The sequence below is a fragment of the Sardina pilchardus genome, chromosome 14, assembly GCF_963854185.1.
Source record: "Sardina pilchardus chromosome 14, fSarPil1.1, whole genome shotgun sequence".
Lineage (NCBI taxonomy): Eukaryota > Metazoa > Chordata > Actinopteri > Clupeiformes > Clupeidae > Sardina > Sardina pilchardus.
In genome coordinates, this window is record NC_085007.1 from 24,897,968 (window position 1) to 24,915,467 (window position 17,500).

The 17,500-nt window shown below is 46.1% G+C and overlaps 1 protein-coding gene across 2 annotated transcripts in view; it reads left to right on the top strand.

The window, feature by feature from the left end:
- The window catches only part of mbd2 (methyl-CpG binding domain protein 2), a 47,190-nt gene that overhangs the window by 14,455 nt on the left and 15,235 nt on the right, over positions 1-17,500 (top strand). The window contains exon 3 of one of the 2 annotated variants that reach the window (XM_062554948.1): positions 8,722-8,859. In XM_062554948.1, the coding sequence (XP_062410932.1) occupies positions 8,722-8,859 (138 nt within the window). Of the gene's footprint in view, positions 1-8,721; positions 8,860-9,541; positions 10,082-17,500 lie in introns of those variants that run through there. The other variant, XM_062554949.1, reaches the window with a different exon arrangement.

Genomic DNA, 17,500 nt, shown 5'->3' on the forward strand with positions numbered 1-17,500 from the left:
ATATGTCTCTATTATAGCTTTGCACGCCTAGATTGGGGTATATTTGCCCAATCTTCTGTGCAAAATTGTTAAAATTCAGTCAAATTCTGTAGGGAATGGCGATGGACTGCTCTCTTCAAGTCAATCCACAGATTTTCTATAGGATTTAAGTCAGGGCTCTGACTTTGCCACTCAAGGATATTCACCATCCTATCCTTAAGCCACTGCTTTGTTCTTTTGGCAGTATGTTTAGGATTATTGTCGTGTTGGAAGGCGAATGACCTGCCCATCTTCAGCTGTCTAGGAGAGGGACGCAGGTTTTCCTTAAGAATGTGGATGTACTTGGCAGCATCCATTTTCCCTTCTATCCTGACCAATTGCCCAGTCCCCGCTGAAGAGAAACATCCCCACAACATAATGTTGCCCCTACCATGCTTCACACTAGGTATGGTGTGTTTTTGGTGGTGTACTGTGTTGATTTTCGCCAAACATTGCGCTTGGAGTTCAGTGCAAAAACACATCTGGAATATTCTGCTACCATGTGGAAAAAGCATTTATGGTCAGATGAGACTAAGATCGAACTTTTTGGAGACTAAGATTGAAGTTTTTGGACTGAGCTCCAGGCGCTAACCAAACACAGTATACACACCCAAACACACCCAAAACACACCATACCTACTGTGAAGCTTGGTGGGGGCAACATTATGCTTTGGGGATGTTTCTCTTCAGCGGGGACTGGGCAATTGGTCAGGATAGAAGGGAAAATGGATGCTGCCAAGTACACCCAAATTCTTGAGGAAAACCTGCGTCCCTCTCCTAAACAGCTGAGGATGGGGAGGTTATTCGCCTTCCAACACGACAATGACCCTAAACATACTGCCAAAAGAGCAAAGCAGTGGCTTAAGGATAGGATGGTGAATATCCTTGAGTGGCAAAGTCAGAGCCCTGACTTGAATCCTGTAGGAAATCTGTGGATTGACTTGAAGAGAGCAGTCCATCACCATTCCCTACAGAATTTGACTGAATTTTAACATTTCTGCACGGAAAATTGGACAAATATTCCCCTATCTAGGTGTGCAAAGCTATAATACAGACATATCCAAACAGATTGATGGCTGTAATGAAAGCAAAAGCAAGCTTTACAAAGTATTAAGTCAGGGGTATGATGACTTTTCCAACCCTGTTTTTCTAGTTTTTAATTTTTTATTAATTTTCAGAACTGTTGACTTTTTTTTCATTATTTTGATGTTGTACAGCTACATTTGTAAATAAAACTGGAAAAGATTTTTTTTAAAATGGGTTTTGATTTCAGTTCTGTAAGACAAAAAAAGTAACTATTTCAAAAGGGTATGATGACTTTCTATAGGCACTGTATGTGTGCATTTGAGTGTGTACGCACACTCGTGCGCATGTCCGCTCTATTTCTCATGCTCGAGGAGAACAAGGCGTCGCTGGCTGTCGTGTGAATGTGCAGGCTCTATCTCTGTGTGTGTGTGTGTGTGTGTGTGTGTGTGTGTGTGTGTGTGTGTGTCTCTCTCTCTCCGCTGTGCCCGCCAGCACAGACGTCTGGCGTTGTGCCAAGAGAGCTGTGGTGGCGGGTGAACGTACTTGTTCGCGCTGCTCACTTCCACCGTGCTCCCCCTCCCCGCCTTTTTGTTGTTGTTTTGTTGTTGTTGATTTTGGACTTGCTTGATGGATTTTGTTTGCCTTGCATGTCTAGTCCATTATCTCACCGATCATTTTTTGCTGTGTCCCTTCCCCCCTTTTCTCTCATTCCCGCGCTCGCTCCCTCTTCACATCTCTCTCTCTCTCTCCCTCGCTCTCTCTCTCTCTCTCTCTCTCTCTCTCTCCCTCGCTCTCTCTCTCTCCCGTCCCTCGCTCAGTCTCTTGGTGGAAAGCTGGGCAGTAGGCTCCTGCTCTCTCTCTCTCTCTCTCTCTCTCTCTTTCTTTCTCTCTCTTTCTCTCTCTCTCCCTCTCACCCCTCTCTCTCTCTTTCTCTCTCTCTTTCTCTCTCTCGCCCTCTCTCTCTCTCTCTCTCTCTCTGTCCCTCTGTCTCTCTCTCCCTCTCTCTCTCCCTCTCTCTCTCGCGCTCTCTCTCTCTCTCTCGTCCCTCGCCCTGTCTCTTGGTGGAAAGCTGGGCTGTGAGCTCCTGCTCTCTCTCTCTTGGGGTTCTCCATCAGATCCTGCACGTACACATCGTCCTCTGCTTCCTTGCGCGTTTAGCCTCAATAAAATTGCGGCTGTGTACACAAATACACACACACACATTATACACACACATACTCACACACACGATCCCTCCCTCCCTCAACACTCCTGCTAAATTGTAGGTGTGCAGTCGCTTGTAGATACTCCCCTCCCCCAACCCCCTATTTGTGAGCAGTTGATATGCTTAACTAGCAGTAGGCCCATACTGCAGCCTGTTTTTTTGTTTTATTTCTCTCTAGTGCATGTTTGAGTGGTGAAGAGCGCTTGTGTGGTGTGAATATCGCAGGCAAGAGTCATCACACCTTCTTCACCGGATGGTAGGAAACTTCCTTTCGCTTTGGCGGTGTGTGATTCATCCACCTAACGTTTGCAATTACAGCTAGAATGTTTTTGCGTCAAACAAAAACATGACAATGAAAATTCTTAGATCCTTCCGCCAGGCCTGGATAGGAACTATGGGAGGAGTTCTCACCCACCCACACACACAAATACACACACACACACACACACACACACACACACACACACACACACACACATACACACATGCACACCGGTCTCCTCCCTAGATGTGTGGGGGTTTGAGCCCGTGATGGTCATGTTCAATGGTCATGTTGCTGCTGCTGGTGCCTTAGCTGCAGTTGTGCAGAGTGTGTGTGGTGGTTTTGGGTCCTGATTGCGTGAGCTCTGGTGTGTCTCAGGGGCTGGTGGTGCAGACATGCGTGCAGTGCTCGCACAGGGAGTCTCTCTGTGCACAATGAGGAGAAAGAGGAGGAGAGGAGGAGGAGGAGGGGAAGAGGAGGAGGGGGAGAGGAGGAGGAGGGGGAGAGGGGGAGGAGGAGCTGTGGAGCTGCGTACAAAAAAATCAACCACGTTAAGTTAGAGTTTGATCCAGTTGCTCATCTTATCCTTGTGTGTGTGTGTGTGTGTGTGTGTGTGTGTGTGTGTGTGTGGGGGGGGGGGGGGTGTATATACAGTGTATATATTTAGAGGATCATGCACACACTGAAGAGAAATCTGTGTGTATGTAATGTGTTTGTGTGACAATGAGATGGGTATTGCAAGGCCCATTTGTGTTAGAGACAGTGTGTGTGCGTGTGTGTGTGTGTTTATACAGTGTATATTTAGAGGATCATGCACACACTGAAGAGAAATCTGTGTGTATGTTATGTGTTTGTGTGACAATGAGATGGGTATGGCAAGGCCCATTTGTGTTAGAGACAGATGTGTGTGTGTGTGTGTGTGTGTGTGTGTGTTTGTGTGTGTGTGCGTGTGTGGTTGGTTAACCATAGCCTATAGCAGAGGGACACGAGAAACAGTGTGTGCTCATTACCGCCCACCAGACCTAAGCACATCAGCTGCACTGGTTCCCACGAGACTGATGCTCTGCTCTGGCGCATACACACACACAAACACACACACACACACACACACACACACACACAGTCTTCATCGTAGTGACAAACACTATGTCTGACTCACAATGCATGCAGACATGCACATTATGCATGCATAAATCTTGCTTACGCTTGATATTCAGTTTGCGTAAAAGCACACACACCACATCGGATGCACAAAAAACTGCATGCCATGTACGTGCGTGCAGATCCTGCACACAGATATGAACAATGCTTACGGTCAGACACAGATATGCCAGTTACATTTGCGTACATACACGCAGGCACGCAGGCACGCAAACACGCGTACACATGCACACAATGTGTCTGAGGGCAGTCATGCAGTGAATGTGTTTACCCGCTTACCTTCAGTTGCATTCAGCTGTAACAGTAACTGGGTGGGAGTTTGATGTTAAGCCCCTTGTGTGCCTGTGTGTGTGAGGGAGACACAGAGAGAGAGAGAGAGACAGAGAGCTTAATAGTAATATTTAGTTGTGAATTCCCCGACAATTTTCAGACAACCACGGTACACACTGGTGCCACCCAGAGTCGGGCCTGCCGGAACAAGAGCCTTCTAGAAGCTTCTTTGAGCCTGCAGCTTGAGTTTCCGCTCTGTGCTTCATCTGTGCATTGGCGCATGTGTTGTTCTCTTTCCTGTCAGATTGCGATGGCCTCTGGTCAGTCTAAGAGTAGAGGTCAATACCATATGGACAGAGCTCCTCCGGGGCTATGGAAAACACCACAGTACATCAGACAGCTGGGTTTAACCACTGTCTGTGTAGGGACATCATGGGACAGGTTCTCATAAATGCTCTTGACATACGGAACCACTCAAGCACTGACTTGACCACCACATATCAGCTCTATTGTTGAGATACTCTCCATCTAGTTCCACTGTACGATTTACATGGACTTAACTGACTTAGACAGCCTGCCTGTGATTCGTCGATTAGCCCTCATGCTTACTCTTCATGGCTGGAAATGATTAAGAGACCATTGAAATGAACTGGCTTCTCCATTCAGTCAGCAGAAAGAGGACACTGTGAAACGTCCCTGGAGCAGACTATGGACCAAATGGCATTGCCGTGTTGGACCATTTGCAGTAGTTCAGGTCTGGTTCTCAAACATTTGCACATGGCCCAGTGACGCAATACTGGACCTTTAGAGCTTAAAAGTCCTTGTTGAGTTGGGTCTCACAGTCTTGAACGGCCTATGAGCAGCTAGCCAAAGGTTGCTAGCCATTGTTACATCATGGTGCCTGATTGTTACATCAGAAGTAGAGGCTGGTCTCGGCGCGAGATGTAGGTTAAACTCCCACATCATTGTCATGGTGACGGGTCCGTCCTCCATCAGTCTTTGCCTCCTCCCTCTGGCAGTGAGCCCAGGTTCCATCTCCCAGAATGCCTTGGCGCACCCTGCTTGTTGGGAGTGTGTGTGTGTGTGTTGGTGCATGGGTGTGTTTGACTGTGCACATGTGTGGACGTGCTTATTTGAGGGTTTGTGCTTGTGTGCATGCGTGTTTTTGTTTGCTTAGTATGTGGGTGTATGCGTGTGTGTTTGTGTGCTTTAGCTGTGGTCAGTCTGCAGAGCTGCTCAGATAACATCTGAAGAATGCGGAGGCTTGGCCCACATGCTTGTGGCACGCATGCGTACACACGCACACACACACACACACACACACACACACACTATACACACCTCTCACAGATGTTGCTCAATGGTATTCTATGTGTTTTTTGCACTAAGGGCTTCTTGGCTTCTTGGATCTCTTGCCCCTGTTCCTTCTTCTCTCTGCTCATCATCAGTGAAGTCACTGTCCTTTCCTCAACCCTCCTCTCCTCCTTTTTCCTTTCCTCTCCTCTCTTACTCCTTTCTTCCGCTGGGCTCTTCTTTGTCCTCTCCACCGTTCCCTCCCATCCCTTCTTTTCGTGTCCCTTCAGCCCTTTCTCCCCTCCCTCTTTTCTCTTCCTCCTCCTCCTCTTCCCATCATCTCTTCAGTCCCTCCTCCTCTTCAGCCTCTCTCTCTCTCTCCCTCCCTCTCTCTCTCTCTCTCTCTCTCTCTCTCTCTCTCTCTCTCTCTTTGTTCCTCCTCCCCGTTCTTCCCTCTCTTCTCTCCTTGCACTGACTCGGTCTCAGAGGACCCTTCACCATTGTACACAGAAGCCACTCTTCAGCCTGGTTGGACTGAGTCCACCTCACAGTTAGTGGTTTCATTAGTCTGCCTGTATATCTGCCACCACCAACAACCACCCACTCTTCCTCCTTATGAACGTAAAGGTGTCTTGAGATGCTTGAGCGAGATGGGCCACGGCCACAAGGTCAAGAGCTTGGTTACCTAGAAGCGTTGAGTCCTGTGTGACCATGCTTTAATTTACCTTTTGTCTAGACATAGCTCCCTGTCTTTGTGTAGATATACGTCTACCTTACATGGAAAAGCTTTCACACTGCATTGAAAATATTTGATTTGTTTGACTGAAGTCGCTATTCGTGCGTGAATGTGTGTGTGTGGTGTGGTGTGGTGTGTGTGTGTGGGTGGGTGGGGGAGGTTGGTAAGGGATCGCTAACAATATAGGGAAAGAGCGAGAATGAAAAAGCTTTTAGCTCTAACCAAAATGCGGTGAAAGAATACCAGGTTCCTTTGATGCACTTTGACAAACTGTACATTGTGTGTGTGTGTGTGTGTGTGTGTGTGTATGTGGTGGTTTAGTGTTAAGGTCTGTCTTGTCGTTGCTGACCCTCAGAAGCCACCCAGCTCTGAGGCGGCTGCAGGAATGTGCGTGGGAGGGGCTGGCAACGGTCGACATATCTTCTGTCCTTTTCTCTCCCTCTTTCCTCCCTCTCTCTCTCTCTCTTTTCCCTCTCTCTCTGTCACACTGTGCTCGGCGTCCTTCTCGCCCTGCGTTTGCCCGCTGCACCCAGCTGCCCGGCTGTGTCTTTGTTTTGACTCCTGCTCTGCCAGAGCCTCTGCTGGTGGCGTTTGGTCCGTCTGACTCGGGATTCATATCTACATCTGATTACAGCACGACATGCTCTCCGTCTCTCACTCTTGCTCTCTTTTCTTGTATTCCTCTCCTGCACTCATGCACCCCATCTATTGCCCCTCTCCCTCTCCACTACACTTATGCACCTACACTCTATTGCCCCTCTCCCTCTCCACTACACATTTGTGACCCTTCAAAGCGAAATCAGTCGCTTTGCGCACAACGTTATTTTGAGAAAATCCACAATAAAGAAACTTCCGGGTTAAAATGTTGAATTTCACGTTTTTGCATAATTCAACAGTACACAGTCTACAGTTTCATATCGTGAACTAATTTCACGGGAAAACATACATTTTGACTGTTAAACCCAGCGAAGATTCAACACATTTGCAGTCATTCCCGTTGTCCACGCTGCTTAAAAAGGTGATTTCTCCTCTTCTGGCATATCGTGACAGGAGAACCATGTCAACTTTGGATGCGGTTATCTTAGCGATAGTTTGTGTAATACTCTCGATATACATATCGTCGGAAAGCGTAGTTTATGGCCGTTCACGTGAGCACAATAACTTAATTTTGTACATTTCACCGAAACGACTGGTTTCGCTTTGCACCTACACTCTATTGCCCCTCTCCCTCTCCACTATGCACCCCATCTATTGCCCCTCTCCCTCTCCACTACACATACGCACCTACACTCTATTGCCTCTGTCCCTCTCCACTGCACATATGCACCTACACTCTATTGCCCCTCTCCCTCTCCACTATGCACCCCATCTATTGCCCCTCTCCCTCTCCACTACACTATATGCACCTACACTCTATTGCCCCTCTCCCTCTCCACTACACTATATGCACCTACACTCTATTGCCCCTCTCCCTCTCCACTACACTTATGCACCTACACTCTATTGCCCCTCTCCCTCTCCACTACACTTATGCACCTACACTCTATTGCCCCTCTCCCTCTCCACTACACATATGCACCTACACTCGATTGCCCCTCTCCCTCTCCACTATATACACCTACACTCTATTGCCCCTCTCCACTATATGCACCCCATCTATTGCCCCTCTCACTCTCCACTACACATATGCACCTACACTCTATTGCCCCTCTCCGCTACACTTATGCACCTACACTCTATTGCCCCTCTCCCTCTCCACTACACATATGCACCTACACTCGATTGCCCCTCTCCCTCTCCACTATATACACCTACACTCTATTGCCCCTCTCCACTATATGCACCCCATCTATTGCCCCTCTCCCTCTCCACTACACATATGCACCTACACTCTATTGCCCCTCTCCACTACACTTATGCACCTACACTCTATTGCCCCTCTCCACTATATGCACCCCAACTATTGCCCCTCTCACTCTCCACTGCACATATGCACCTACACTCTATTGCCCCTCTTTCTCTCCACTGTATGCACCTACACTCTATTGCCCCTCTCCCTCTCCACTGCGCATATGCACCTACACTCTATTGCCCCTCTCCCTCTCCACTACACATATGTACCTACATTATGGCCCTCTCTTTCTCCGTCCCATCCTCACATATACAGGCACTCTCTATAGCCCGGCTTTATTGCTGTGGGGCTGTAAACATGTGTTCCAGAGCTCAGTGATTAGAAAGGAGTTTACGAGCACCGCTTCCTGATGGAGTGTTTGGGAGGGTGACGCGGGATGCCTTTTCTTACAAAACCGCCTTAAAGAAAGAGAAACCGACTGTGTGTGTGTGTGTGTGTGTGTGTGTGTGTGTGTGTGTGTGTGTGTGTGTGTGTGTGTGTGTGTGTGTGTGTGTGTGTGTGTGTGTGTGTGTGTGTGTGTGTGTGTGTGTGTGTGTGTGTGTGTGTGTGTGTGTGTGTGTGTGTGTGTGTGTGTGTGTGTGTGTGTGTGTGTGTGTGTGTGTGTGTGTGTGTGTGTGGATACTGTCTATATATGTTGGAAGAAGCTTACACTTTACACTGCCACATCTTTAATCTCACTCTCTTCCTACTCTCTTTTCATCTCAATTCAATTCAATTCAATTCAAACATGCTTTATTGGCATGACAAACTACATGATGCATTGCCAAAGCGTTCACAGGAATAATAATAATAATAACTGTTCATCTCTCTCTCTATCTCTTTCTCTTCCTGCCTCGCAGGGCAAGCCAGACTTGAACACAGCTCTCCCCATCAGGCAGACAGCGTCCATCTTCAAACAACCCGTCACCAAAGTAGTCAACCACCCCAGTAACAAAGTAAAAACAGATCTGCAGCGTGCCACAGAACAACCTAGACAGGTAAAGACCACTTACACACACACACACACACACACACACACACACAATTACGAACACAAACTGTCCATCGCAAATGTCATACACAATTTCAGACACCCACACGTACACTGGAACCAAGGACCTAAGGACCTAAGAACTAAGGACCGACCACACACACACACAAACACACACACGCACACACACACACACACACACACACACACACACACACACACACACACACACACACACACACACACACACAATTACAAACACAAACTGTCCATCGCAAATGTCAAATGCACAATTTCAGACACACACACACACGTGCACTGGAACAAAAGCCAATTTGTACAATCAGTCTGAATTAGGGTGTGACCAAACCACATTCTTATCCTAATCCACATACAGTAGTTGATTGTCCTCAAGGTAACTCTCACTTACTCAGAGGCCTGAGAACAGTCGGCGACTCCATTAATGTATTCATTTTTCTCCCCGTCTATCTGAGCGACTGGTCTGAAGTCAGAGGCTTGTGTGAGCCCTGCATAAAGATTTCCTGCCTGAATTGGAACGTGCCCGGAGAAGGCCACACTAACCCCATAAACTGTGACACACACGCTCGTTATTGACCCCGCCGCCTTACCGCCTACACACACACGCACTTGCACACACACACACACACACACACAAACGCATTGACACACACCCTGAGCCATAAACCATGTGAATTCATTCTCTCAGTATTAGTCATCATACCATGGCTTTCTGGCAGTGAGAGGGTGAGAGAAGAAGAGAAGTGCGCGCATTATACTGGAAAGAGAGATCGAGAGAAAGGGATAGACGGAGAAATGTAGGACTCAGACAGAAGACTGAGACGTCTGTGTGAGCGAGGTTGAGCGAGAGGGAGAGCGAGGGAGAGAGGGAGAGAAAGAGAGCGAGAACGAGAGACACAAGAGTACAGACAGAACAAGACAGAAAAAGAATGCAAGCGCGCCAGAGTGCAAAAGACAAGCGAGCGAGCGAACGAGCGAACGAGCTCCCTCTGCTGTGCCCTCCTCCTAGGTCGCTGTGTGTGTGTGTGTGTGTGTGTGTGTGTGTGTGTGTGTGTGTGTGTGTCTCCGTATGTGAGTCAGAAGCAGGCAGGCGGGGCGCAGCGGCAGTGACGCGGGCACACGTACGCCACCGCTCCAGCGAGGGCACGCTGCCCCAAGGCCGGCGGCACCGAGACCCCCTCGCCAGTTACGTAAGCTTTGCATAACAAAGCCCTGCCGCTGCCCTCGCAGCTGCACGCACTCACCACGGCCACACGAGGGCGACAGACACCCAGCAGCCTCAAAGCTCTCTAGGAGCACGCCACGCCACACCACAGATGGAGAGGAGAGACGACCCTCTCTAAGTGGGAGTGAATGATTAGCACAAAGTGTAGATATTACTATCTGTTATGAAATGTTATTATGTAGTTATTACATCTATAATGTAGATATAAGGAAGAACAAAATGGCCCTCTTTTCCCCCATATTTTAGTGTTACTCTACCATATCGCTGTGATTGTTGTAGTATTTGTAGTATAGTGGGTTATGAGGAAGTGGTCTGTTTTGCGCCGTGATTTTGGAATAGCAGGGTCATGTTAGGACTCACTATTCTACTGTTATAATAGATGTTCTAAGTGTGTGTGTGTGTGTGTGGGTGTGGGTGTGCGTGTGTATCCATCTCAACATGGATGGATGTAAGTAGAGTGGATAGAGTAATGAGCCACAAGAATGGGGAATATTCTCCCCATTTCTCTCTCTCTTTCTCTCTGTCTCTGTCTCTCTCTCTGTCCTCCCTCCACTGGTTGATTGTGCCCGCTCAGCGCTTTCTCTCCCAGAGGCCTCGGAGTGTTGAGCTCATTTCCATCCCATGCCACTGCATCATTACCCAGGATGCATCTCACTGAGTCACACGCACACACGCACACACATATAGACACACAGACACACACGCACGCACACACAGAAACAGCCTCTGGAGATGACAGACAGTGTGCTTAATAGCTGATATGCCTTGCTGAAGCCCTCAGGAATACTCAGTGGCTGAGTTTCGCTCACACTGTCGGCTCACAGCTTTGTTTTTGTGGTGAGTGACCACCCGAGATATGAGTTCCATATTCTCCTGCTGGAGGAAGAGAGTGGCATGTTCTTTAGTGGGGTTAGATTGATGCAGGGGCACGTTCTTTAGTGGAGTGAGAGTGAAACAGTGGCACGTTCGAGTGAAGCTGTGGCACGTTCTTTAGAGGGGTGAGTGAAGCAATGGCACGCTCTTTAGAGTGATGAGAGTGAAGCAATGGCACATTCTTTAGAGGGGTGAAAGTGAAGCAGTAGCACGTTCGAGTGACGCAGTGGCACGTTCTTTAGAGGGATGAGAGTGAAGCAGGGGCACGTTCTTTAGAGGGGTGAGAGTGAAGCAGGGGCACGTTCTTTAGAGGGGTGAGAGTGAAGCAATGGCACGTTCTTTAGAGGGGTGAGAGTGAAGCAGGGGCACGTTCTTTAGAGGGGTGAGAGTGAAGCAGGGGCACGTTCTTTAGAGGGGTGAGAGTGAAGCAGGGGCACGTTCTTTAGAGGGGTGAGAGTGAAGCAGGGGCACGTTCTTTAGAGGGGTGAGAGTGAAGCAATGGCACGTTCTTTAGAGGGATGAGCGTGAAGCAGGGGCACGTTCTTTAGAGTGATGAACATGCATCCTAGGCCTAAGAATGCTGGCTTATTTTGTTAATGCCCCGTGGTTTTGCGTGTCCATTCCTCTTGGGGTTCCATAGTAGACAACCATTATATTCCCTTTTTTCTTGGTAACTCTTTCCTACATTCCACTAATGGCACCGAGGGAGGCAAGAGCCCATGAAGACGTCATCTTTATCAGCTCCCATCAGTCGCTGCATCAAAGCCCAAGGCGCATTCACAGGAGTTATTTTCCCCCCTGAATGCGCCTTTGATGATTGAAAAAAGGAACCTGAGATTGATGTCTTCATGATGGGAGAGGATAGAATGGGGGGAGTGAGCATGATCTCGGCTGAGCCTGTCTTTGAAGGAGAGAAAAGGTTGCATCTGCGCTCGCCTGACAAAAAAAAAAAAGAAAACCTAGTGCAAGTTATTACCTTGATAGCTTTACACTTACACACACACACTCACACACACACACACACACACTCATGTACACGCGTAAGGCACATACAAACACACACACACACACACGAGTAGCTTCACATCTTCCCGTGTGTCTCAAACAAGCCTTGCACCAAATGGCCACAGTAAATGACCTATGAAGCCATCATCATCGGCGGTGCTCAGGCCTGAGCTCCATTATGGAGTGTCCGTCACGGGTGAGGGGGCGGGGAATGGCCACGGCCACGGCCACAGGAGATGAGCTCTGGGCGTACGCCAGCCGTCCAGAGAGCTCCGCGGTACCGGTGACGCCAGCTCACGGTGGCACCCCGGGCAGCAGGAGTGAGACTGGCACAGTAGGGGTAGGGGAGCAGGCATGCGGTGTGTGTGAGCGGCCACTGTGTGTTCATGAGGGGCCGCCTAGGCCTTAATTCATACTTGGTCTTACACACACTATCATAATCTTGCATAATATACACCACTAAACTCATGCACACTCACTATTCTAATCCTTGTATGTATCCTAATGTATGTATGAGAGGGTATAGTCGTGTATGTGAGAGAGTATAGTCGTGTATGTGAGAGAGTTTAGTAGTGTGTGCGAGAGTTTAGTAGTGTATGTGAGAGAGTATAGTAGTGTGTGTGTAAGACCAAGTATGAATTAAGGCCTAGACGGCCCCTCATATGTGTTGGCAGCGATGGCACACAACCGCCCTGTCAGGCGTGCTTTTTATGTGCAGAGTAAACTGAACACAGATGTGTAGCTTCCTGTGTTGTAGATGGTGATGAGTCAGTATATGAATGAGATGGACGAGCAAAGGAAAGAGAGGAAATTACTCTCGACTTTAACTTTGTCTTTTTCCTGCGTGTTGTAAGTACTGCGTCATCGGCCACAATCAGCTGGCATTGAGCGAAGGAGTTTCTTTTCATTTCTCTTCTCTTCAGTTACTTTGGCGAGTCTCTGGGAACTTATTGTTGGTCTTAGGGCTGCAGGTGCTTGAGCACTCACTCACACACACTCTCTCTTGCACACACACACACACACACACACATACACACCAAAAGCATTCTGAAAAGCATGTGATTGCAGACGCTGACGCTTTCATAGTGACCTGTGTGCACCCCTTCTGTCAGGGCCTAACAAAAGACCAGAAAAGACTTTGGAGCTGTTTGTTCATGTTGTTTAGCCAGCAGGTGTCAACGGGCCAAAAAGCCCACGTTTGATTTTTTTTTTGGGGGGGTTGGGGGTGGGGTGGCTTGTAGCTCCATTGAGACTCTACCGAGAGTGATCCAGCACCTGTCTGAGCTGCTGAGAGCCCCAGTCCTAGCTCCAGCCCCGCTTTAGAGGGGATTACGGCTCAAAGCGCTAATGGAGGATCACTCCGGCTGGAAGCACAGGCCACTGCTGTCTGTCAGATGGCGAGGCTGTCGGTAAGGGAATAGACTGAGAGCTGCACTTCACATCGGGGGCCTGAGGGTGGGTGGGTGGGGGGTGGGGGGGGTTGAAGGAGAGGGGTTTGGGGCTGTTGAAAGACTGGCCGTCCAGTTTTGAAGAGGCACAGGAATGGATCTGTGATGTAGTCAGGGGGCCAAAACTGATATTAAAACTTTGTCGGACACTTTTTGGTACAAGCATACAACCTATCCAGTATTGATATTTAACCCCTTAACATGAGTTCTAGACAGGTTGTCAGCTTGGAAAATGTTATTTTGTCCATTTTAACACTGTATTCTTGAAAATGGAAAAAGCGGATTTTCCCCCCAAAGTGCTTCCTTTTTCTTCCATGTTACCTACTGTAATTTTGGGCAAATGTGTAATATAATCCAACTTGTGTGCAAGCATGATCATTAAAAAATAATGATCAATAAATACCACAAGAGTATCACACCACAAGGGCCACTGTTGTGTCAGGGGGCCAATTCTGAAAAGGGCTTCCGACTTTTGCAGACATGTAATGGTTCAAGCTGTCAGTGTCACCCAATTTTTTTTTGTTAGAAGACACAAATAAGGTAAGATATCAGGGTGGTTGTTAAGACGAAGTTAAAAGCTTGTAGGGAGAGACATGCAATGCTGCACAAGTTATATTATTTAAACATTACAGTGAAAATGAAGAACTGTAGATGGTGGTGTATAGTGCTATTTAACTTCATTAATATACCAGGTTGTGACACAAATTATATTTAATGGACATATTACTATAGTTATTCATTCAATCCAAACATAACTGCTCTCTCACTTCTTTAGGGTTAGGGGTTAGTAACTAGTTAGCAATAACAACTTTGTTATAGTCGTATGGCAAAGGTAGGCCTATGTTTTTCCCCTGTAAAACCCGGGAAGTTAACTGAACTCAAATTATTTGAGTACTGTAAAGCCTGGGAAGCTAACTTATCTGAAATTATTTGAGTAAACCGGATGCCTTGACATTTGAGTTTGGCAACTCATTTAATTTGAGTGTAAATAAGTCATTCAACTGGAGTTATTAGTATATTGTAGAGTATGTATTGCATTTTGTGTTGGGATAACTTAAAGGAGTCAAGTAAACTACACTAATTTTATTCACCTAATAACAACTTGAGTGAATTATCATGACAAGTAAGAATTATGTAGGCACACACGAAAAAATGCAATGTACTCAATGTGTGAGCTATCATTTTCTATGGATTATGGGTAAATGCTTCTTTGTTCTCTTAGCTGTTAACTGTGGCTTCTTACTGTTTACCAGGTGATGGGCAAAAATATTGTGTTGATGATTTTCAGAATATGGTCAGATATACCATTAAGGAGAAGCCCATTCTCAAAACATAAAGAACATTTTAAAGTTCACTTTTTCTTGGCCTAATGCAAAGTTGATTGTGTTTCCCAATTTGACTTTGACCTATAGTCACTTGAAAGTGTCACAAAGTTGAGTATCCCAATGGTGTGATTGAGCCTCCTATTGTCTGTCTGTATTGTCTCTTGGGGAGATACAGACACATTATGCATGTTTACATTGAGTAATTACCCCTCTTATGGACAGGATATGAGCTTCAGGTGTAAAGATTTCAGGATTTTTTTATAGGTTTAGATTTCTATTAAATGAATAGGATTACTGCAGAATGATGGTAATTGTGAAACATAATATTTATCACCATGGCTGTAGGAGCCATTTTTGGTTATATTGGTTAAAATCTTTGCTATTGGAGCACTGATATATTTAGTTTGATTTAGTGTCTTTTATTTCTAGGTACTTTTATTTTGATAGACGGTCAGGAGGCTTTTGAGGTTAAAGATGGCTGTCTTTCACCTTTGACCTCAGACCTAGAACAAAGGAGAAGCTGTAGATGCACAGGCACACAGTTCTTTACAAGTTTTACAAAATTGGATTACCATTGAATCGTTTGCTTTTTACGTTAAGTTTGTGCCTTTTTTCAACCACTGCTCGGATTACTGGATTCAATTGTTTGTTTCTCAACCACCAACCTGCTTGCCTGCCTGCCTTCACTCACCTGCTTGTCTACCTGCCTGCCATCATTCTTGCCTGCTGCTCACCTGCCCTGCTGACATCCATTCCATTCAACTGCAAAGGTACAACTTGCATTTCTTTTTAGACAACTTGTCAAAGAGGCCAAACACATCTCAGCTGCCATTACAATGGCAGTACTGGCCATCATGATATACTGTATCTTCAGATTATCATTACGTCTGTCAGAAGCATTACACATGATCTAAGATTTTAAAATCAGCCCACAGGCCAAGTCTGTTGTGGATAGTCATCTGCTTGATGGTGTGTGGTGTCAATGTAAATAACACAATAACATAACAGCTATAGTAACTATTGCATTTAAGATTCAATTTCAGTCAAGATTAATATGTGATAATGTGTTAAGAAGAATACTATGGACAGTGACATTCTGGGAAATGTAATGTGTGGTCAGCCATTTCTTATTGTGAATATACTTCTTGCCATTATTACCTAAGTGAAATGAGTGGCATATACAGTCATGGCTGAAAGTGTTGGCACCCCATGCAATGAATAATGTATCATGAATAAATAAATGTTCTTCCTTAAAAGACTGGGGTCATACGTATTGGCACCCCTATGTTAACCCTATGTTCTCAACTCCCATAGAGGCAGGCAGATTTTTGTTTTTAAAGGCCACTTATTTCATGGATCCAGGATACTATGTATCCTGATAAAGTTCCATTGGTCTTTAGAACTAAAATTGCCCCACATCATCACCCACCCTTCACCATACCTAGAGATTGGCATGGTGTTTTGTTCAGTTTTGCTCAGTTAGCCTATTAGCCTGTTTGATGCTCATTTAGCTCAATGCAAATAAACTGAACAGAACACCATGCCAATCTCTAGTTATGGTGAAGGGTGTGTGATGATGTGGGGCTATTTTAGTTCCAAAGGTCAAGGGAACTTTATCAGGATGCATAGTATCCTGGATCCATGAAATAAGTGGCCTTTAAAAATCTGCCTGCCCCTACAGTATGTTAACCCTTTGTGTTAAACTCCCATAGGGTTACATAGGGGTGCCAATACATTTATTTATTTATGATACATTATTCATTCACATAGAAAGTTGGTGTCCTTAAAGGTTGGATATTTTCTACTTTTATTACTTAAGGCATTAAGATCAATTTCCAGAAGATGATTTTACATTCCTTTTTTTAGTCAACTTTAACATGGGTGCCAACACTTTCAGCCATGACTGTATTTTACTCAAGTTGAAATTAGGTGAATAAAATGAGTATACAGTAGTTTACTTGACTCCTTGAAGTTATCCCAACACAAACTACACACATAGAAATAACTCAGCTGAATGACTTATTTACACTTAAGTTAACTTCCCGGGTTTTACAGTGCAGCCAAGCAGTGGTGCTCAGGTAGGCAGCCAACAGAAGGTACCCAGGGACCATGTCCATGTGCTCAGTCTGAGTCCTGGTCAGGGACATCGACACTGCCTGGTACTGCACTGACTTCCACTTTCCTCATCCACATATCGTCAACTCCAAGAACCTGACCTGTACTCACCAAGCTCCAAGCACCTGACCTCTGTGGTTAAAAGCTGGGGGGAAAGCATGCCACCCTTCATGTGCCTTCTTCTGTTGGCTGCCTATACCCGAGCACTACTGCTTGGATGGGGAAAAATACCTTTGCCATACGACTATTACAAAGTTATTACTACTAACTAGTTACTAACCTCTAATCCTAAAGAACTGAGAGAGCAGTAATGTTTGGGTAGAATTGATAACTATAGTGATATGTCCATTAAACATAATTTGTCACAATCTGGTACATTAATGAAGTCAAATAGCACCATAGACCACCATCTACAGTTCTACATTTTCGCCATAACATTAAAGTATTACAACATGTGCAGCAGTGCACTGTCTCTCCCTACAAGCTTTAAACTTGGCTTGACTCATTCCCATAGATAGGGGTACTGATTGATAGAGGTTTTGGAATGCTATGTTATGTTTCCAATCTGATATTCACTTTGAAAACTGGTTCTCTTTAGGCGGAGAATGTTTTTTTCAT